At 46.7% G+C, this 22,888-nt stretch overlaps 1 protein-coding gene across 1 annotated transcript in view; it reads right to left on the bottom strand.

Annotated features, from left to right (window-relative positions):
* ADAMTS2 (ADAM metallopeptidase with thrombospondin type 1 motif 2) overlaps positions 1 to 22,888 on the bottom strand; it is a 242,715-nt gene that overhangs the window by 149,268 nt on the left and 70,559 nt on the right. The window contains exon 3 of the mRNA XM_065873613.1: positions 10,231 to 10,390. Coding sequence (XP_065729685.1) covers positions 10,231 to 10,390 — 160 coding nt within the window. The remainder of the gene's footprint in view (positions 1 to 10,230; positions 10,391 to 22,888) is intronic.

Here is a 22,888-nt window from a genome sequence, read left to right as displayed (position 1 = left end):
CAGGGTGCAAAGCCTGCCGAGGGCCTCTCTTCCACTTCTGCCAGGACCTCAGCCTTCAACACTTTGATATCACGTAGGCTGAATCATGGCCCCCAGGATGTCACATCCTAATCCCCAGAACCTGTGAGTATAGCCTTATATGGCTAAAGAGACTGCAGATGCTTATTAACGATCTATATTTCCCTCTGTTAATGCATTTCCTATTTGCCTCTTAATATCTGTGGCTCAGTTGTTTTTTCAGATAATTTGTAATTCTTTATATTGATCTCTGGGAGCTCTTTATATAGTTAGGATATTAAACTTTTGTTATATCTGTTATAAGTAAAACAGAGACTCTGCTCAAGAGAGTGATGCAGGTAAGGATCTTGAGATGTGATGCAGGTAAGGATCTCGAAATAAGAAAATTCTGGATTATCCCAGTGAGCCAAATGTAATCACAAGTGTCTTTATAAAAGGGAAACAGGGAAAAAACTCAAAGGAAATCAGCAGCACTTCGTCTAGGGTTTCACTCCTGCCCTCGGCTGACACTTAAACCACTTCTCCAAGGGAAGTTACTTAAAAGAACAATCCACACAGAAATCCACCACCAAAGCTCGAGAACTATCAAAGTTAGAAGACTGAAGCGCTGCTGCTGATGGTGAACATCTGCCGGTCGCTGGGGCTCACGGGTAGGTGGCGGGTATGAAAGGGAAGCAGCCAAGGTCCAGCTGGAGGGTGAGACGCTGGCCACCCTCTGCGAGTCTACACGCTACCAACGCCGATGAAGACAGGCTTGGAGGCAGCAAGGCAGGCGCAGAACACTCCTGGGAGAGAGAAGTGGAGTGGACAGGGGAAAGCGGGGTGTCACGGAGGGCAGGTGCCAACGGGCGCACAGCAGGCAGCGGACGTACCCAGCACGAAGAGGGAGAGCTGTCCATCCGAGCCGTGTGGATGAAAGGCTCTTGGTGCTGCAGCCAGGAGTCAGTGCTGTGCCTCTGAGGTGGGAGAGCCAACTTCAGGACACTGGTCCACAAGAGACCTCCCAGTACCACATAATATCAAATGGTGAAAATCTCCTAGAGATCTCCATCTCAACACCAGCACCCAGCTTTACTCAACGACCAGCAAGCTACAGTGCTGGACACCCTATGCCAAACAACTAGCAAGACAGGAACACAACCCCACCCATTAGCAGAGAGGCTGCCTAAAATCATACTAAGTTCACAGATACCCCAAAACACACCACCAGACGTGGACCTGCCCACCAGAAAGACAAGATCCAGCCTCATTCACCAGAACACAGCCACTAGTCCCCTCCACCAGGAAGCCTACACAACCCACTGAACCAACTTTAGCCACTGGGGACAGACACCAAAAACAACGGGAACTACGAACCTGCAGCCTGCAAAAAGGAGACCCCAAACACAGTAAGATAAGCAAAATGAGAAGACAGAAAAACACACAGCAGATGAAGGAGCAAGATAAAAACCCACCAGACCTAACAAATGAAGAGGAAATAAGCAGTCCACCTGAAAAAGAATTCAGAATAATTATAGTAAAGATGATCCAAAATCTTGGAAATAGAATAGAGAAAATGCAAGACACATTTAACAGGGACCTAGAAGAACTAAAGATGAAACAAGCAATGATGAACAACACAATAAATGAAATTAAAAATACTCTAGAAGGGATCAATAGCAGAATAACTGAGGCAGAAGAACAGATAAGTGACTTGGAAGATAAAATAGTGGAAATAACTACTGCAGAGCAGAATAAAGAAAAAAGAATGAAAAGAACTGAGGACAGTCTCAGAGACCTCCAGGACAACATTAAATGCACCAACATTAAAATTATAGGGATTCCAGAAGAAGAAGGGAAAAAGAAAGGGACTGAGAAAATATTTGAAGAGATTATAGTTGAAAACTTCCCTAGTATGGGAAAGGAAATAGTTAATCAAGTCCAGGAAGCACAGAGAGTCCCATACAGGATAAATCCAAGGAGAAACATGCCAAGACACGTATTAATCAAACTGTCAAAAATTAAATACAAAGAAAACATGTTAAAAGCAGCAAGTGAGAATACATAGAGAATCCTAAGATGCTACCAGAAAACTACTAAAGCTAATTAATGAATTTGGTAAAGTAGCAGGATACAAAATTAATGCACAGAAATCTCTGGCATTCCTATACACTAATGATGAAAAATCTGAAAGTGAAATCAAGAAAACACTCCCATTTACCACTGCAACAAAAGAATAAAATATCTAGGAATAAACCTACCTAAGGAGACAAAAGACCTGTATGCAGAAAATTATAAGACACTGATGAAAGACATTAAAGATGATACAAATAGATGGAGAGATATACCATGTTCTTGGATTGGAAGAATCAACATTGTGAAAATGACTCTACTACCCAAAACAATCTACAGATTCAATGCAATCCCTATCAAACTACCACTGGCGTTTTTCAAAGAACTAGAACAAAAAATTTCACAATTTGTATGGAACCACAAAGGACTCCGAATAGCTAAAGCAATATTGAGAACGAAAAACGGAGCTGGAGGAATCAGGCTCCCTGATTTCAGACTATACTACAAAGCTACAGTATTTAAGACAGTATGGTACTGGCACAAAAACAGAAATATAGATCAATGGAATAGGATAGAAAGCCCAGAGATAAACCCAAGCACATATGGTCACCTTATCTTTGATAAAGGAGGCAGGAATGTACAGTGGAGAAAGGACAGCCTCTCCAATAAGTGGTGCTGGGAAAACTGGACAGGTACATGTAAAAGTATGAGATAAGATCATCCCCAACACCATACACAAAAATAAGCTCAAAATGGATTAAAGACCTAAATGTAAGGCCAGAAACTATCAAACTCTTAGAGGAAAACATAGGCAGAACACTCTATGACATAAATCACAGCAAGATCCTTTTTGACCCACCTCCTAGAGAAATGGAAATAAAAACAAAAATAAACAAATGGGACCTAATGAAACTGCAAAGCTTTTGCACAGCAAAGGAAACCATAAACAAGACCAAAAGACAACCCTCAGAATGCGAGAAAATATTTGCAAATGAAGCAACTGACAAAGGATCAATCTCCAAAATTTACAAGCAGCTCATGCAGCTCAATAACAAAAAAACAAACAACCCAATCCAAAAATGGGAAGAACACCTAAATAGACATTTCTCCAAAGAAGATATACAGACTGCCAACAAACACATGAAAGAATGCTCAACATCATTAATCATTAGGGAAATGCAAATCAAAACTACAATGAGATATCATCTCACACCAGTCAGAATGGCCATCATCAAAAAATCTAGAAACAATAACTGCTGGAGAGGGTGTGGAGAAAAGGGAACACTCTTGCACTGCTGGTGGGAATGTGATTTGGTACAGCCACTATGGAGAACAGTATGGAGGTTCCTTAAAAAACTACAAATAGAACTATCATATGACGCAGCAATCCCACTACTGGGCATATACCCTGAGAAAACCATAATTCAAAAAGAGTCATGTACCAAAATGTTCATTGCAGTTCTATTTACAATAGCCCGGAGATGGAAACAACCTAAGTGTCCATCATCGGATGAATGGATAAAGAAGATGTGGCACATATATACAATGGAATATTACTCAGCCATAAAAAGAAATGAAATTGAGCTATTTGTAATGAGGTGGATGGACCTAGAGTCTGTGATACAGAGTGAAGTAAGTCAGAAAGAGAAAGACAAATATCGTATGCTAACACATATATACGCAATTTAAGAGAAAAAAATGTCATGAAGTATCTAGGGGTAAGACAGTAATAAAGACAGAGACCTACTAGAGAATGGACTTGAGGATATGGGGAGGGGGAAGGTAAGCTGTGACAAAATGAGAGAGTGGCATGGACATATATACACTACCAAACATAAAATAGATAGCTAGCGGGAAGCAGCTGCATAGCACAAGGAGATCAGCTCGGTGCTTTGTGACCGCCTGGAGGGGTGGGATAGGGAGGGTGGGAAGGAGGGAGACACAAGATGGAAGAGATATGGGAATATATGTATATGTATAACTGATTCACTTTGTTATAAAGCAGAAACTAACACACCATTGTAAAGCAATTATACTCCAATAAAGATGTATAAAAATAAAAATTTTTTAAATAAAAAAAAGGGAAACAGAGAGAAACTTACTATAGATGAGAAGACACTGTGACCACAGAGCAGAGGTTAGAGTGATGCAGCCACAAGCCAAGAAATGCCGGCAGCCACCAGAAGCTGGGAGAGGCAAGGAACAGATTCCCCTCTTGAGCCTCCGGAGGGAACCAGCCCTGCTGACACCTTGATTTTAGCCCCTTAAGATCTATTTTGGACTTCTAACCTCCAGTACTATAAGAGAATAAATCTGTGTTTTTTAAGCCACTGAGTTTATGGTAACTTGTTGCAGTGGCAACAGGACACTATGACATAAACCGCTATAGCACAGAAAGCCTCCCCAATCTGGCTTCCAGCAAGTTAGTGACCCCTCCACATCGCCTACCCCATTACCACCCCCCACCGGGCCTCACCCTTGACTGGGCCCTCTCCCTTATGACTCATACCCACTGCATCACCAAGGTATGCCTGGCAACCTACTACCACCAAGTGGAGCCTTGCCCACTTCCCACCCATGGCCTGTCCTGACAGGGCTGCACTCTCCCTGCACCATCGCTCTGGCCTCCCTGCCTCCAGCCTGGACCACAGCAGGCTGGCTGAAATACAGCACTATCTGTCAGGCCCCTTCCCTGCTGGGGCTGCCTGCAGGATACCACACAGCCTCTTTGAGCTCCCAGCATCAGCTCCAGCCCCCTGGCTCCTGCCCTGAGGGCCTACATGAGCTTCACTCCTGGTTCCTCAGCAGCCCAGAAAACTATGTAGCTCAAGGCAATGGGACGGGGCAGAGACACGCAGCAGGTCAGGAGGCGAGGAAGGGCTGCAGGCCACCGGGTGGAGACTGTGTGGGCTGGCCACGTGGAGAAGCCACGCAGCACTGGCACCCTGCCCTTCCCTCCTCACAGGCTTTCCTTGGCAGCAGCAGGGCAGAGCGCTCCCGAGGGCAGCATGTCTCCTCTGCCCGCCAGGGAGGACGCTGCAGCCTGACAGCAGCGGGCAAAGGCTTGGCACTGGCTGTTTCCGAGAAGGAGGCAGCCAAGGTCACAGACACTGAGCTGTCTGGCTTCTCTTCCTTCAGCCCAGGGCCAAGTGCAAGGCAGGGTGGGAGACACTGCAGCCCAGCAGCAGCTCGCGGGATGGGGTACCACCTGCCTAGCAGGAGCTCACAGCCCTTCCTTGGTCCCAAGGCTATGCCCAGGGACTTCAGTAGGCCTGTGGAGGAGGGTAAAGGACACGTCTACCTCTGCCTCTCATAAAGCACACGTTGCCAATGGGGGTCATGTTTTATTTGGCCCATGTGGTGCTTTTCAGAAATTTGAAGCAACGATTTAAAATCAGGAGGGTTCAAATAAAAGTTCTGATGTCTGGATTCTCTTGACAGTAAGAGGATTGGCTGCCCCAGGCCCAGAGTCCCACCAGGTCTTGGTCAGGGGAGCTCAGGAGGGGCTGCCCCTGTGGACGAAGTCTGTCATCTGTGCTGTGCCCACGGTGAGGCCAGGGCCAAATGCCATGTGCCACTGCACTCACGCTGCCGTTTCCATTTTAACAGAGACATTCTCTCTGTGTCCGTGTTTATATCAAAAGCAGGAAAATTAACGCCAGGCCAAGGGTGGGTGTAATTCTTTTTCTTACCCTCTGCCATTGTCCTCATTGGCATTGCCTGCCGGGCACTGCAGGTCTCTTGAGTTTGCAGCCCTTGTCTTGGGATGGCAGAACTTCTTGCAAATGTGCCTGACAGAGAGACCACATGCCCAGTATGTGACCCAGGGGTCTTTCCCACACAGTGGGGACTTTCCCAGAGTCCCAAGTTCAGCCCTCCTTGGTGTGACCAGCAAGGCCACATCTCCACGCACTAGGTCTTAGGGTCAGACCAACCATAGCACACCAGGCCTCACAGTCTGGCTGAGATGGCACTAGGGTCCAGCAGAGGCAGAAGAGGGGCAAGGAGTCTGCCTGGGCTGTGCCTGAGCACTGTCCCCTGAGAAGGAGTGAAGGGTACCTGCAGTGTTTCTCCTCCATGGGTGTGTACCCCATTCATTGCATAGCCAGCCTTGAAAGGGAGGCTGATTTGCTTCCTGTATAAGCTGAATGGTGGCCCCCAAGCATACCAGATTCTAATCACTAGCACCTGTGAATGTTATCCTACATGGCAAAAAAGGACTTTGTAGATGTGATTAGATTATGGATCTTGAGAGGTGGAGATCATTCTGATTATCAGGGTGAATCCCAATGCCATTACCCGCATCCTTTATAAGAGGGAGGCAGAGGGAGATTGACATCACACAGAAGAGGAGGAGGTGATGTGACCACGAAAGCAGAGATTGGACTGGTGCAGCCACAAGCCAAGGAATGCCAGCAGCCACCAGAAGCTGGGAGAGGCAACGAACAGAATCACCTTAGAGCCTCCAGAGGGAACCAGCCCGGCTGACACCTTGATTTCAGCCCAGTGACACTGACTGACTTCAGACTTCTGCCCTCCCAAACTATGAGAGAATGAAGTGCTATTGTTTTAAGCAGCCCAGTTGGTGGTAATGTGTCATAGCAGCCTGAGACTCAGAGGGGCGTGACATGCCAGGATCACCCAGTGCAAGCTGTGAGCAGGGCTGGGCCCCTTATCCTGTACCCACTGGCCCTGGCTCCCCCTCAACAACCCCAGACAGTGTTAACAGATGGCAGCCAGGGTGGTGCTCAGGCAGTGGCCTAGAACTGGGAGTGAGGCTCTCTCCATGCTTGTATACAAATGCAAACACACATGCATGCACACAAGTGCAAACGCCAGAGAGGCCAATGTTACACAGCACACCTCCCAACATATGGCCCTGGGCACAGGGCTGGCTCTGGGGAAGGCTGAGAAAGGGACTCAGGGTGCTGGGGAAAGGTCCAGTCCAGCAGAGGCCTGGAGATGCCTGAACCTCCTCTCCCCAGAAGGCCACACTGGCACCCTGGCCTTGGAGCCCTGCCTTTCTGGCCCAGCCAGGCTCCCAGGCCCAGCAGAGCCAAGCAGAGACACTTCTGCAACACCTTTGAGTCCAGTGAGGGAAAAAAAGTCATCCTGGTCTCCTTCAGTCCCTTGCCCACCCTGGTACCCTCCTCTAGGGCCTGAGGGTGAGATTGCTGTGGGCTAAGCTACCCAGTACAACCTCTAACCGTGGTCTGAGTCCTGGAAGACACGCTAAAAGCATCATTTTCCATCCTTTCCCTGGGCAGTCTGCAACCCAGTAGCTGAACTAAGATGATGGAGACCGTTAGTGACAATGATGCTCTGAGGGTCCGGGAGCCCCTGAGACCACCCCAGGAAGCCTGTTGGCTGCTCAGGGAAAACAGGGCAATGGCAGCGTGTCTCAATGCTCTGGAAAAGCTGTGTACAACACACGCTCCCACAAACACCCCATCCCACAGGCCCCCTCACCCATACCCTCACCACCCTCCGCAGGCACCCCCACCCCAACTCGCACACCCACACCCAGCCAGATGCTAATCTCCCAGACCAGGAGGCCCAGGACAGGTGTTTCCCCTTCCGCTTCCTCCGAGGACCCATTATATCCATTGTCCATTGATAAATGGCTAGGGTATTTCAAACCTGCTTCCAGAAGTTGCCCTGCGGGGTCAGGAGGAAACTTCCAGTCAGTACCTCCTGCCTTCTTTGGCCAGAGCCACATTGACATATCAGGGTTCCCATCAGAATTCACCAGAAGAAAGGGTCTCCTAGCCTTATACACACACACTCACACACACATCCTGAGAGCCTTTGCATGGAGGTCCTGGTGTTCTGTGCCCAGTAGGCCATGTCCTCTTGCAGGAAAGAGCACGGAGCAAACATGCTCAGCCAAGGACACTCCTTTTACATATCTCCCAGCTGCCACTGTGGGCCCTGACAAGGCCTGGGCTGACGGAGAGCAAGACTGTCGGGGGTCACCGCGGGCCCTCAGACCAGCTCCAGCATAAAATATGTCTGGACCGCCTCCAGTCAGTGAGTGGGCCTCAGCCCTGTGCCCAGTGGAAACAATCAAGCACATGCAGGGAGAAATGTGCTTTCTGTGGAAAAGTCACCCACATAGGGTCACGCTGACACTGGGCAGGGATGTCAAGGAAAGGGGGTCTGGCGCCAGACTCTGGGCCTGTGGCCGAGACCTACTGCCCTCGGCCCACAGCCTTCAGCCTACACACCCACAGCCCCAGGCTGAGGTCTAGAGCTCATCCCACCCCATTTCAGTGCAGCCTCAGCCCCAGACCCATGCAATTGGCCTTCCCTCTTCTAAGGTCAATGGTTTCTGGGCTTATTCTGAGTTTGAAATTCCTTTCCTGTGTTCTGAGTTCCAAGCTCTCACGAGAGACAGCCAGATGAGAAGGTTGGGGGAAGGATTCAAGAGAAGATGCCAAAAGACCAACAGAAGCCCAGGAAATAAGGCAAGGCCCGTCAGGCCATGAAGGAGGGCTGCCATGTTCAGGAGATAGGTACCACATTGAATTTGGGATTGGCACCCTGGCCCAGAGCACCTGGCAGCCTCACTGTGCAGGCTCCACCACACCCAGCCTAAGTGGGCCCCCAGGGAACCCCCTGAATCTTCCGGTACAGATCAAGCCCAAAGTGACCAGGTCCTCAGCTCTGTGAGACACCACAGGACAGATGAGAAGGCAGAGGCCAGAGGCCCAAACTTGCCCAAGGGCAGACAGCCAGCGAGGAGCAACACCAGGGCCCTGATCCCTGGTCTGGGGCACTTCCCTTGCTCCATTTCCACTCCTGCCCTCACCCAGTGGGTTTATTATCCATTCCTCCCCATGCAGAGAAAGAAGCCCAAAGGTGGGAAAGAGGTAGGAGGGGCTGAAGCTGGGGAAGGCCAGATGGGCAGTGCCTGGGGTGCCCCCTCCACTGTTGAAAGGAGACCTACGATTCATCATCTGGGAAGAAGGGGCAGCTGGAAGTATTGATCGGCTCTAGAGAGCACTGGGATTCCTGATGGGACAATTCCTTTGCAAAAGTATCTGATACCATTCCTTGAAATTAGAATGGTGCCTTGCCAGGCCGCACCCAATTGATCTGCCAGCTGGGAACTCTCATTAAATGAGCCAAGGCTACTTGGGGCAATGGGGGTGTCTCGGCTAATCACAGCATAGCTGGGCTGGCCCAGTAGGGCCTCCGGGGCTCACTGTAAACATGCAGATGAGCCTGACTCAAGACCCAGGCCTCAATGCCCTGCCTGCTGCCACCTGCCCTGGCGATGGGTGAGTGCAGCCAGGAATCTAGAACCCAAAACTGAGGGCTAAGCCCACCCTGCAAGAGCCAAGCACAGAGCCTGGGCACTGCCAGGACCACAGCCAGACCCCAACCTGGCCTCACTGAAGCCTGGGACCTGAGATCCTGAGAATGCTGGGGAGGTTTGGGCTGAGGGTAGGTGTGTCCTCCTGGAGGGCTCTGAGAGGCTGCACCGCCTGCCCAGTAGCTCCTTCCACGCTCCTGGGCCCAGAGCGCACTTCGATTCTAAGCTGAAAAAGATAAAACCACATGAGTCTGTGCATAGGTTGCTGAGGCTGCTGGGAGCACCTCTGGGGTCTTTCTGGAGCACTTCCCTCCCCTCCTGGCATCTGAGCTGTCTCCCAGAGCGAGCAGGGTCCAATCGGGGCCAAAGAAGCACTCAGGGCCTTTCTCTGTGAGCAGCCAGGGAGGTGTGATCACCACTGCAGGGAAAGCACAGCACAGAGGCAGGGGAAAGAGGCTAGGGATGGGGGCGAGGGGGCAGCAGACGTCTTCTTCAGAGGCATAGGCTCAGAGTCACGGGCGCGAGACTCAGGCCAGGGTACAGGCCTGGTCTGGGTCTTGCCTCTTCCCTGACACTTGCCAGCCCTCAGACAGCCAAAGGTAAGACCCTCAGGCAGCCTTTACTGCCTGCTGTGGAGGCCTCAGACCTACAATCTTATGGCCCACATACACCCAAAGCAGAGGTCCCTGACCCAGCATCCCAGCATGCCCACTGTGCTATGTGGTCAGCAAGGGCGGGTCTCAGCCTTGGCCTGGGACCAGAGCTACAGAAAGGGCGCCTGGGTTCCCCAGGGGGGACATTCAGGGTCCACCATGCAACCCTCCCACCTGCAGCAGCCTTACCTGTGTCCAGGGCCTGTGGCCCCCCCAGAGGAGGGGGTCTGGAGGTGGGCGGCCGGCGATACACCACATGCACACGGCCCTGCTCAGCCTCATTTGCTGCCAGACCCTTCTCCAGGGGCTCGATAAAGAACTCCTCCTCCTCCATACGGATCAGGCCAGCCTGCAGGGCAAAGATGAGACAGTTCAAATTCCCAGCACACAGTAGACCAAGGAAAAGAAGCAGTGAGGAGGGCCACAGAGAGCAGAATCTCCAACCTGGCTGAGCAGGGTCCAGTGAACACTGCCCAGCACCCCAGCTAGGTGCAAGGCTTGAACCCCAGGCTGGGAAGGGCACAAACAGGTGGGCCTAGAGGCCCCATCATTCCAGAAGCTCCACTTCCAGCCACCAAGGCCAGAGCCATTTGGGGGTGATGAACCCTGTCTGAGGAAGGGGTTCTTGCCTGGGTTACCCCCCACCTTCACCCCCAGGAGCCCAAAGTCCAAGATAAAGGCCAAAACTGTCAGGACTGAATCTGCCACATATATGTTCAGTTGGACCCAAAGAGTGTTTTCAAATTTCTGAACCCAACACTCAAAATGATGAGATTTCATGTTTCAAAAATGGGATTCCATCTTTCCTTGGAAAATGCAGGCTCTGACCACAGTGCATGGCACACAGCAGTGGACACCACGGATGGAGCACGCACCACTGCAGCTGGCCACAGTCCCCACTGTCTATCCTTGTATCCACAACAGTCACCAGCCCAGACTCTACAGCAACTGAAGCCTCCCCCAAAACTGGCTATGGCTCTTTCATGCTGCAAAGCCCTCGATGAACCCTTGTCCCCATCAGGATTCAGGCTACTCTGTACTCTGGTATCCAAGGCTCTCAGCCTGCCACCGTCCTCTTTGCCCCCAGCTCACACCTAGCACCAGTCGTTGAAACAGTCCTGTCCGTCCAATACAGTGCACAGTGCCTGGCCTTCAGGCTCCTGAACCCACAAAGCCCTCAGCTTGGAAGGCCCTGCTCCTGCCCCCAGCCTTGGCCATCCGGTAAACTCTAATTCTCCCTTCAGTGCTTGGCTCAGACCCCCAAATGCCATGCCCCTACTGCAGGTACATGGCCCTGCCCTCCCCTTGAGGCCATCCTGCCATCACTGCCCCATCCAGCTCCCACACTTTTGACTTTTTGGTCCATTATCCATAAACCAATAATCTTACACTAGGAGTCCCCACTGTGTCAACCTGCAGATGTATTTCCTTTAGATCACACACTTATGACCCACTCAGGGTTTATGGGTTTTTTAAAACCACTTTTTTGAGGCATGACTGACATGTAAAAAGATGTACATAGTTAATATATACAACTCAGTGAGTTTGGGAATGAGTATACATTCATGAAACCATCACCACCATGAAGGCCATAAATATATCCATCACCTCTCACAGTATCCTCCCACCCTTTTTATTGTTATCATTTTTTTGTGGTAAGAACACTACATGTAATATCAACCATCCTAGCAAAATTTAAGTATACGATATTTTTGGATAGAATGTTGTTATAGGCACTGTGCTATATAAAAGATCAGAACTGACTTATCTTGCATAACTGAAATTCTGTGCTCTTTGACAATCACCTCCCATTTCCTCCTCCCTCCAGCCCCTGGCAATCACCATCTGACACTCTACTTCTATGAGTTTGACCATTCTAGATTCTACACGTAAGTAGATCTTGCAGTATTTGTCTTTCTGTGTCTAGTTTATTTCACTTAGCATAATATCCTCCAGTTTCAGCCATTTTGTCGCAAATGGCAGGATCTCCTTCTTTATAAAGGCTGAATAATATTCCATTGTACATATGTACCACATTTCTTTACCAATTTGTCATCCACAGATAGACATTTGGATTGTTTCCATGTCCATTGTGAATAATGCTGTAATAAACATGGGAGCACAGATATCTCTTCAGTATCCTGTTTTCATTTTCTTTGGGCACATTGCCAGAAGTGGGATGGTAGTTCTATTTTTAATTTTTTGAGGAACTTCCATATTGGTTTCCATAGTGACTAAACCAATTTTCATTCCCATCAACAGTGCACAAGGGTTTCCTTTCTCCACATCCTCACCAACACTTGTTATCTCTTGTCTTTTTGATAACTATTCTAACAGATGTGGCATGATATCTCATTGTGGTTTTAACTTGTGTTTCCCTGATGATTAGTAATATTGAGCACCTTTTTACATACTTATTGCCCATTTGTATGTCTTCTTTGGAAGTCCTTTGCCCACTTTAAATTGATATATATATATGGCCTTTGAGTTGTATGAGTTCCTTCTATATTTTGGATATTAATCCCTTATCCAATAAGAGGTTTGCAAATACTTTCTCTCATTCTCTAGGTTGCCTTTTCATCTTGTTGATAGTTCCTTTGCTATGCAGAAGTTTTATAGTGTGATGTAGTCCCACTTGTTGATTTTTGCTTTTATTGCTTATGCTTTGGTGTAATAGCCAAAAAATCATTGGCAAGACCAATGCCAAGGAGCTTTTCCCCTATGTATTCTTCTAAGAGTTTTATGGTCTCAGGTCTTAGGTTTAAGTCTTTAATCCATTTCCAAATTAATCCACTTAATTTTTGTGAGTGATGTAGGACAGGGGTCCAATTTCATTCTTTTGCATGTGAATATTCAGTTTTCCCAGCACCATTTATTGAAAAGACCATCTTTTCACACTAATTATTCTTGGCTCCCTTGTCAAATATAAGTTGACTGTATATGCATAGGATTATTTCTGGGGTCTTGATTCTGTTCCCTTGGTCTATGTGTCTGTTTTTATGTCAGGACCATACTGTTTTGATTACTATAGCTTTGTAATATAGTTTGAAATCAGGAAGTGTGATACCTCCAACTTTGTTCTGTCTCAAGATTGCTTTGGCTATTTGAGGTCTTTTGTGGTTCCATAAAAATTTTAGGATTTTTTTTTTCTATTGGAATTTGTAATTTTGATAGGGACTGCATTGAATATATAAATGGTTTGGGGCACTATGGATATTTTAACAATATTAACTCTTCTGATCCATGAACACAGTATATCTTTATTTGTGTCTTCTTCAATATCTTTAATCAGTATCTTATAGTTTTCGGTGCACAGATCTTTCACTTCTTTGGGTAAATTTATCCCTAAGTATTTTACTATATTAGGTGCTATTGTAAATGGAAATGTTTCCTTTATTTCTTTTTCAGATACTTCACTATTAGTGTATAGAAATGCAACTGATTTTTGTATGTTGATTCTGTATCCTAAAATTTTACTGAATTTGTTAATTAGTTCTAACAGTTTTTTTGATGGAGTCTTTAGAATTTTCTACATACAAATCATGTCATAGGGAAACAGGGATAATTTTACTACTTCTTTTCCTATTTGGATGCCTTTTATTTCTTTTCCTTGCTCTGGCAAGAAAGCAAGTTCCAGTACTATTTTGAATAGGAGTGGTGAGAATGGGCACCCCTGTCTTATTCATGATCTTAGAGAGAAAGCTTTCAACTATTCACCACTGAGTATGATATTAGCTATGGGCTGTCACATATGGTCTTTATTATGTTGAGGTATGTTCCTTCTATACTTAATTTGTTTAGAGTTTTTATCATGAAAGATGTTGAATTTCATCAATTGCTTTTTCTGCACCTATTGAAATGTTCATATAAATTTTATTTTTCATTCTATTAAGGTGGTATATCACATCTATTTACTTGCATATGTTGAACCAAACTTGCATCCCAGGGATGAATCCCACTTGATCATGGTGTATAATCTTTTAAATGTACTGTTGAATTCGGTTTGCTAATATTTTGTCAAGAATTTTTTCATCTATATTCATCAGGGATATTCACCTGTAGTTTTCTTTTCTTATAGTGTCCTTATCTGGCTTTGGTATTAGGCTAATGCTGGCCTCATAAAAATGAGTTTAGGAGTGTTCCCTCCTCTTTAAATTTTTGGAAGAGTTTGAGAAGGGCTGACATTAATTCTTCAGTAAATGTTTGGTAGAATTTACCCATGACATCATGTAGTCTTGGGCTTTTCTTTGTTTGGAGATTTTTGATTACTGATTCAATCTCCTTATTCATTATTGGTCTGTTCAGATTATCTATTTCTTCATGATTCAGTCTTGGTAGGTTGTATGATTCTAGTAATTTCTCCATTTCTTCTAGGTTGGTCAACTTGTTGGTGTATACGTATTCATAGTAGTCTCATGATCCTTTATATTTCCGTAATATCAGTTGTAATGTCTCCTCTTTCATTTATTATGAGTCTTCTCTTTTTCTTGGTAAGTCTAGTTAAACGTTTGTCAATTTTTTTTTTCAAAAAAACCAAATCTTAGTTTTGTTTATATTTTTCACTGTTTTTCTATTTCACTTATTGCTACTTTGATCTTTGTTACCTCCTTCCTTCTGCTAACTTTGGGCTTAGTTTGTTCATCTTTTCCTAGTTCCTTGAGATATAAAGTTAGGTTGTTTATTTGAGAGCTTTCTTTTTTATTGTAGGCATTTATTGCTATAAACTTTCCTCTCAGAACTGCTTTTGCTGTGTCACATAAGTTTTGGTATGCTGTGTTTCCATTTTTGTTTGTTTCAAGATATTTTCTTTATTCCCTTTTGATTTCTTCTTTGACCCAGTGGTTGTTCAGGAGTGTATTAATTTTCCAGTTTTCCTCCTGTTACTGATTTCTAGTTTCATACCATTGTAGTCAGAAAAGTTAGTTGGTATGATTTCAGTCTTTTAAATTTGCTAAGACTCATTTTTTGACCTAATAATATATGACCTATCCTGGAAATTGTTGCATGCAGGCTTGAGGAAAATGTGTATCCTGCGACTGTTGGGTGGAATGTTCTGTTAAGTATCTGTTAGGCCCATTTGGCCTACAGTATAGCTCAAGTCCGATGTTTTCTTATTGATTTTCTGTCTGGATGATCTATCCATTGCTGAAAGTGGGGCACTGAAGTCTCCTACTGTTATTGTATTGTTGTCTATTTCTCCTTTCAGATCTATTACTATTTGATTAATATATTTAGGTGTTTTGGTGTTGGGTGCATGTATATTTACAATTGTTATATTCTCATGATGAATTACCACTTTATCATTATATAATGACCTACTTTGTTTCTCGTTACAGCTTTTTGACTTAGTCTGTTTTGTCTTATGTAAGTATAGCTTACCCCTGCTCTCTTTTGGTTTCCCTTTGCATGGAATATCTTTTTCCATCCTTTCACTTTGAGCTTATGTGTGCCCTTAAAGCTGAAGTGAATCTCTTGTTGGCAGCATATAGTTGGGTCTTGGGTTTTTTTGTTTTGTTTGTTTGTTTTAATCTATTTAGCCACTCTATATCTTTTGATTGGAGAATTTAACCCACTTACATTTAAAGTAATTATTGATAAGTAAGGACTTACCAAAGCCATCTTGCTAATTATTTTCGGACTTTTTTGTAATTCCTTTCTTCCTCTCTTGCTGTCTTCCTTTGTGAATTGATGACTTTCTGTAGTGGTGTACTTTGATTCCCTTCTCTGTATCTTGTGTGTATTTTTATCTTGTGTGTATAAAGGTTTTTGTTTTTTGGTTACTCTGAGGCTTACTTGAAACATCTTAGAGATATAACAGTTTATTTTAAGTTAATAACAATTTAATTTCAATTGCATGCAAAACACCTGAACTTTTATTCCTCACCTCCATATTTTATGTTTTTGCATTACAATTTACATCTTTTTATATTGTGTATCCATTAACAAATCATCGTAGCTATAGCTATTTGTAATACTTTGGTTCTTTAACCTGTATACTAGAGTTAAGTAGTTAACACACCACCATATTACAGAATTAGAGTATTCTGAAGTTGACTATATACCTACCTTTACCAGTGTGTTATATATATTCACGTGTTTTCATATTACTAATTAGTGTCATTTTGCTTCAGCTTAAAGAACTCCTTTCAGCATATCTCATAAGGTAGATCTAGTAGTAATGAGCTCTCTTTTTGTTTGTTTGGGAAAGTCTTTATCTTGCCTTCATTTCTGAAAGACACTTTGCCAAGTAAAGCATTCTTTGTTGGTAGTTTTTTCCTTTCAGCACTTTGAATATATCATTCTACTCTCTCCTGGCCTGCAAGGTTTCTGCTGAGAAATCCACTCATGGCCTTATTGGGATTCTCTTGTGTGACAGAAATTTTTTCTCTTGCTACTTTTAAAATGATCTCTTTGTCTTTGCTTTTAGATAGTTTATTATAATGTGTCTTGGAGAAGATCATTTTGGGGTGACCTAGTAGCTTCATGAACTTAGATGTCTAAATCTCTCTCCAAGGTTTGGGAAGTTCTCAGCTGTTTCTTTAAATAAACCCTCTGTCACTTTCTCCCCCTATTTTCCTTCTTGGGCTTCAATAATGCATAGATTGTTTCTCTTAATGAGCCCCATAGGTTTCCTCATTCCTTTTTATTCTTTTTTCTTCTTGCTCCACTGATTAGATAATTTCAAATGATCTGTCTTCTAGTTCACTGATTTTCTCTTCTGCTTGGTCCAGCTGGTGTTAATGCTCTCTATTGAATTCTTCAGCCATTGTATTCTTCAGCTCCAAAATTTTGTTTGGTTCTTTTTATGTTTTATATTTCTTTGTTGAAATTTTCATTTTGTTCTTGTATTGTTTTCCTGATTTCATTAAATTGTTTATCTGTGTTATCCTGTAGCTTTCTGAGCATCTTTAGAACAATAATTTTGATTTTTTTGTCAGGCAATTCATGTATCTCATTTCTTGTGGGTCAGTTACTGGAAATTTACTGTGTTCCTTTGACGATGTGATGTTTCCCCAATTCTTCAAAATCTTTGTGCCTTGCATAGCTTTCTGCACATTTCCAGATTTTATGGCCTGACTTCAGTAAGAAAGACCTTCACCTGCAGTGGGGTGGGGGGCACCCTGGATCTAGTGATGCAGAGCACCAAGTGTGGGGAGTATGGTGGCTTTGGGTCCAGAGGAGAGGTGATGTCTCATTGGTTCAGGCTGCTAGATCCATGACATCAACAGTTGTGTGGTCCTTGGCGACAGCTGCTGCAGGGAGTCCACAATGGCTGCAAGGGCTCTCGAGGTCTTCAGTGGGGCCTCCAGGTCCAGCAGCTAGGGACCAGGTTATAGAGTGGTGGTGGCCAGAACCAGTGGTATGCACATACACAGCTTCAGGGGCCAGCTGCAGGTGCCTGGGTAGTAGCAGTGTTCAGTTACAGACACACGCATGACAAGGGTCAGGGCCAGCAGGAAGGACAAGTGTCAACTGTGGGCACACTAGCAGCTACCTGAGCCCTGGCTGTTGATGTGCACTTTTAGGGCTGCAGCGTCTCACCATGGGGGCACACATGGCAGTGGAGGCTGGTGATGGGAATCAGGTTGATGGCATACATGTGCACAGCTGGAGGCTAGTCCTGAGTGTATGCACAGTGGTAGGGGTCAACCATAGTGGTCTAGGCTGGCGTTTTGCACTTATGCAGCTGCAGAGGCCTGGGCCAGTTGCCCGTGCAGATCCTTGTTGAGGGCAGGGTGGGGATGGAGGAAGCAAGAGGGCTCAGGTGCCTGGTGTCTGTGAATGCAAAAACCTGTAGAGCAAAACCTCAGCTCTAAAATCTGCAGGAGGTTTGCAACAGTTGTGCTGGCCATTGGTTTCTTCAGTAGTGAAAGCTGCTGGGGTCCTCTGCAGAGCAGGCCACAAAGAACCATGATCACTCCCACTACATGGCTGGTGGGAGCCCCTGTCCTTCTTCCTTGTTCCTAGCTGTTTCTATTCATCTCACCTTTGCTGGTCTCTGGGTGGGGTGAAACCAAAGTGGGTCCTTTGTGCGGTGCCCAAAGAGGCTAGGAAAACTGGTCGCTCACCCCACTCTCCCTTTCCCAGTGAGGGAAACTCTTTCTTGCTGGGGATGACAGGATGATGCAGGCAGAATGAAGCTGTCTTCCCTCTCTTCTTGTGCAGTTATTCTCAAGTTTTTTGTTCCACTGTGTTACTGAAGTTTCTTAAGTGGACTCCTGAGCTCTCCTAGAGTTGTTTTTGTTCATGGATAGCTGTTTAATTATTCATCTTTGTTGGGGGATGGAGGCTGGGGTCCCCTAACACAACAACTTAGTGATTTCACTCAGGGGGTTTTAAAAGCTTGAATTAGTTGCTCCGACTTAAGAATCAGAGGGTTCCACGTAAATGAGCAGATTTCTAGATTCTCTCAAAACATCAGAAAGGCCGGCATTTCCTGTTGTCCATCCGCTTAGCTGGCAGTGGCCAGAGGTCCCCTTTAGGGTTCTCCCCTTGAGCATCCAGAGGGAATACAGCCCTGCCAGTAACTACTTTGGCCTCCAGACCTGTGGGAGAGAAAGTTTCTATTGTTTTCAGTAATTTCCAACAGCTGCAGGAAATTAATACATGGTCCCAGTGGGTAGTGGGATGAAGTGGGTGGCCATTCACTGAACAGCACAGAATGAGGCGCAAGAGCTGCAGACCCCTGGGGACACAGGTTTAAGGCATCTTGGACTTCTGGGGAAGGGGTCCAGGACAAAGAGGAAGGGCAGGAGCCAGAGCGATGAGGGCCAAGATTGGGACACCAAGGTCACCAGCCTGTGGGAAGATACAGGAGAGGAAGGACCCATGGGAACCCTGCAAGCCCCCACACTCTGACTCATCCCTGGGTCCCAGGGCCCTTCCAGGCCTGGAGAGGGTGAGCTAATGTTTGCAAGATGAGTAAATAAATGACCCCAAAACTGCAGGACGTGTTCTCTGAGAGAGAGACAGATGGCAGGGTAAGTATACTGTGGGCCATCCCCTTCTACTGGCACATGGTTAGGCATGGACATATATACACTAACAAACGTAAGGTAGATAGCTGGTGGGAAGCAGCCGCATAGCACAGGGATATCAGCTCGGTGCTTTGTGACCACCTGAAGGGGTGGGATAGGGAGGATGGGAGGGAGGGAGATGCAAGAGATATGGGAACATATGTACATGTATAACTGATTCACTTTGTTATAAAGCAGAAACTAACACGCCATTGTAAAGCAATTATACCCCAATAAAGATGTTAAAAAAAAAAAAGTGTTTACAATAGCAAACATTTCTCTACGCAGCCATTGACATTTCCCATGTTTGTGGTTTGGGGGAAGACTGGTGTCTCAAACTCCTCTAATTAATGGAACCCATTCAAGGACATGTGGCAGGGTGGCAGCAGGTGAACGGTTTGGGAGTCTGGTGTTCTGAGTTCCCAGCACCATTTCTGTCTGCCCAGGTTGCCTCGGCCCAGGTGCCAAAGTTCCTGGGCCTCCAATTACTCGCCTGTAAAGGGGGGCGGTTCTCCCTCCCCTCATGAGGTTGCTGCAGGAGCATATGCAGCCTGGGAGGCACTCAGAACCAGGGCACACGTAAGAAGCACTCTGCAATCCAAGTGATGTCATCCACCTGCTTGCTTTCCAAAGGAGAAAACTGAGACTGAGGGGCGGGAAGGCCTGCCAGGGACACACGGGGTCTAGGAATCCAACCCCAGACCCCAAATGGAATGACTATCTCCTGGGTGGAGACCAGGCCTATCCTGACAATTAAGGCAGGGCACTGGGGCATCAGGGTCCAGCAGGGCAGCCCCCTCTTCTGGAGGGACACTTGTACCCCAGGCTTAAAGCCATCTATGCCACAGGCCCAGCATCCTGGGGTTGTTCTGGAGGGACCCAGCGTGACAATGACCCAGAAGCCAATCTGGTGAGGAGCAGTCCTCTCTGGCCTGAGAGACCCCAGGACAATTTGGAGTCTCCCTGTACACAGGAATCGGGTTCTTCTCCTTGACTGGCCTTATGATGAAAGGCTGCTGGGCTGATGAAAGGGCACTGGATCTCTTTGATGCTGACCTCTACCTTGCTGTTGTCAGGAAGCCAGGGCCCAAGTTGGTCAAGATGCCTGGCAGGGAACCTCCCAAGGGCCCATCTGAAGGGCAATGAAGTGCCCTGAGATAAATCGGAAGTATGGCACCAGTTTACTCAGGTTTCCTCATGCAACCAGAGACTTCAAATTGACGGTTCTCTCATGGAGAAGTTATATCCCTCACCAGCATCAGCCCGTCTCTGACAGGTACTATGAACATAACTGGGGGTCCCATTGATGAACATGGATGGCACCTGCCCCAAGAACAGAAGGTGACCACTCGAGACCAGTGGATGACCACCCCAGACCAGCATTCGGTCACCCTGAGGCCACCTCAAGACCAGAACTGACCGTCCCAGGAGCAATGGATGACCATGTGAGCCCAGCAGCTGATCACCCCTCAAGGCCATTGGCCAGAGTACTGCCTGGTGAGGGGCTCTCCACAAAGAAAGCAGGGTTCCTTTTATTGCCTGATTTTCAAGCATTTTAGTATGCATGCCAGGAATAATCTGTCTGAAAAACTGCAAAAGAAAATTGACAAGAGGACAAGGTACAGAACGTGGGCTATGTTTTGCTGAGTTTTTTCCAGGACTTTGATTTTCCTGCTGCCAGTGGTAAGTATATCTGGTTTTACATGTAATTTTTATTAATAAGAATCAGTTTCTTCTCCCCACTTGGTAAATATTAAAGAAGCCTCTGAAGCACACTGAGATGAAGGGCATTCAATCAGGAGCCTGCCCGTGTCTGTCCAGACTGGTGTTCCACGGAGGGGCTGACACCCAGACCCTGGCTCTCACCTGAAATCCACTCTGCTCTTGAACTCTGTGACTGTCAGCCTAACCTGGCCAGGAGGGAGGCTCATGGGAGGACTCTATTCTCGAACATCAGGTGCCTCCACAGAGGCCTGGAACCTGGCAGTTCTTTGGTCATCAAATCAAATCACTAGTTCTCAGATCTTGGTGAATTATAAGATGCCTGCCCTACCTCCTCCTTCCTCTATGCCCTGTTCCTTTGCTGTTTGGTTTTTTACTTTTTTTTTTTAAGCTGCACCACACAGATTGTGGCATCTTAGTTCCCCGACCAGGGGTTGAACCTGGGCCCTGGCAGTGAAAGCACCAAGTCCTCACCACTGGACCACCAGGGAATTCCCTGCTGTTTGGTTTTTGATGAAGTAGTCACTAGAAATGGAAACTAAAAGTTAAACATTTATCAGAATCAAGAGGCTTGACAGATATCCTCTGTTACTTTGAATTTTAAAGCACTAGAGATACTGACACTCTCAGTGTTGGGGACTCACAGGCAAGCAAGTGTGCATCCTGTTCCTATGTGTGAGGTGCCCAGTTTGCCGTCCCCACTGGCTCCTTCAGTGGAAGCCACAGGCTGCAGCATGTGGCAGGCACCTGCGTGTGTGTGATGGGGACCAGGTCTGTCACTCAGCCTTGTCATTCTTGCAACCTCCGGCACCAAGACTGTCAGGTGTCTGTCAAGGTTGCAGAAGTGACAATCAAGAATAGAGAGAAAAAAAGAAGTTGCTCCAAAAACAGAAGGATCTAGATTTTGATAGAGGACAAGACAGCATGCATCTGCATCAGCTCACATTCGCCCCAAACTCAACCTTGCTCTGATACACATGGATGTGCACACATACACACACACACACACACACACACACACACACACACACACACACACACACACACTCTCTTGCCACAGGAATTCCCCCAAAATGCTGGCATCTGGTAAGATTCCTACTCCTGGAGATATTTTAGCTCTGAGAGAACTGTATCCTTTCTTCCATTCTTCCTTTTGGTAATGAACCCATGAGATTCAGTTGGGCACCAGCCTCCCCTGCAGGGAGAGAGGCCACATGGCGAGACCTGGTCTGATGATGGTGTAGTGGTGACACTGCCAAAACAGGGTCTGCCACTTCCAGGGCATCTCACCCAGCCTGCTTGGGCACTCTTTCCCCTCCCAGCTCCCTGGGGAAGACAAGGGCAACCCTGGAAGCTTGATGGGGAGGGGACTGGACCCCAACCGCTGACCCCTCATAGGAATTAGAACCAAATCCCATTGGATTTACGCCCCTCCATCCTAGCTACTGAGGGCTCCTTCACAGTTCAGCATCACAGCAGATGTTCTGCATATTGATTTTTCCACTTTTCCAAAAGTAGCACCAGCCATCTCTTGGGGGGAACTGGCCACTAGCAAGTGACAGCAATTCCATGGAGTCATTTGGCTTCTCCCCTGTGTCTCTGTCAGCTACTGTTCTAACCCTTCCAGAACATCACCTTGCCTCCCCTGCTCTCTGCCTCATTTGGTGGATCCACAGGGCCTTGCCATGTGCCATCCACACCCCTCCTTCCTCTTGGAAAGCCATTCCTCCTCCTGGTGTGTAGGCCACAGCCTGTCCTCCCAGTTCAGAGGGGAAGCTATGGCTGGAACTGGGCCTTGCAGGGTTCTACTGAGCTGAGTGACCACAAACAGAGTCATCCCTGAGCGCCACAGAGCCCCGACAAGTTCACTTGACAGGTCATGCCCCTTCTTGGAACTGGTTTCAGGACCTCTGGATCCTTTGCTCCAGAAAGTCCCTCTTTGGCCCTAAGATGGCCAGAGTCAGTTTCTGAGGCTCAAAACCATTAAGCCCTGTGCTCAGCCGGGTACTAAGGAAGGCCAGACCCCACTTTGAAGGGCAAGGTGGAGGGAGAGATGGCCACAGGGAGCAATCACTGGATGCAGAGCCAGGAGACCTGGCTCCAAATCC

This window comes from Phocoena phocoena, chromosome 3 (genome assembly GCF_963924675.1).
Source record: "Phocoena phocoena chromosome 3, mPhoPho1.1, whole genome shotgun sequence".
NCBI classification, from domain to species: Eukaryota; Metazoa; Chordata; class Mammalia; order Artiodactyla; family Phocoenidae; genus Phocoena; species Phocoena phocoena.
The sequence above is the reverse complement of the archived record's forward strand: the minus strand, read 5'-3'. Positions and strand labels throughout refer to the sequence as shown.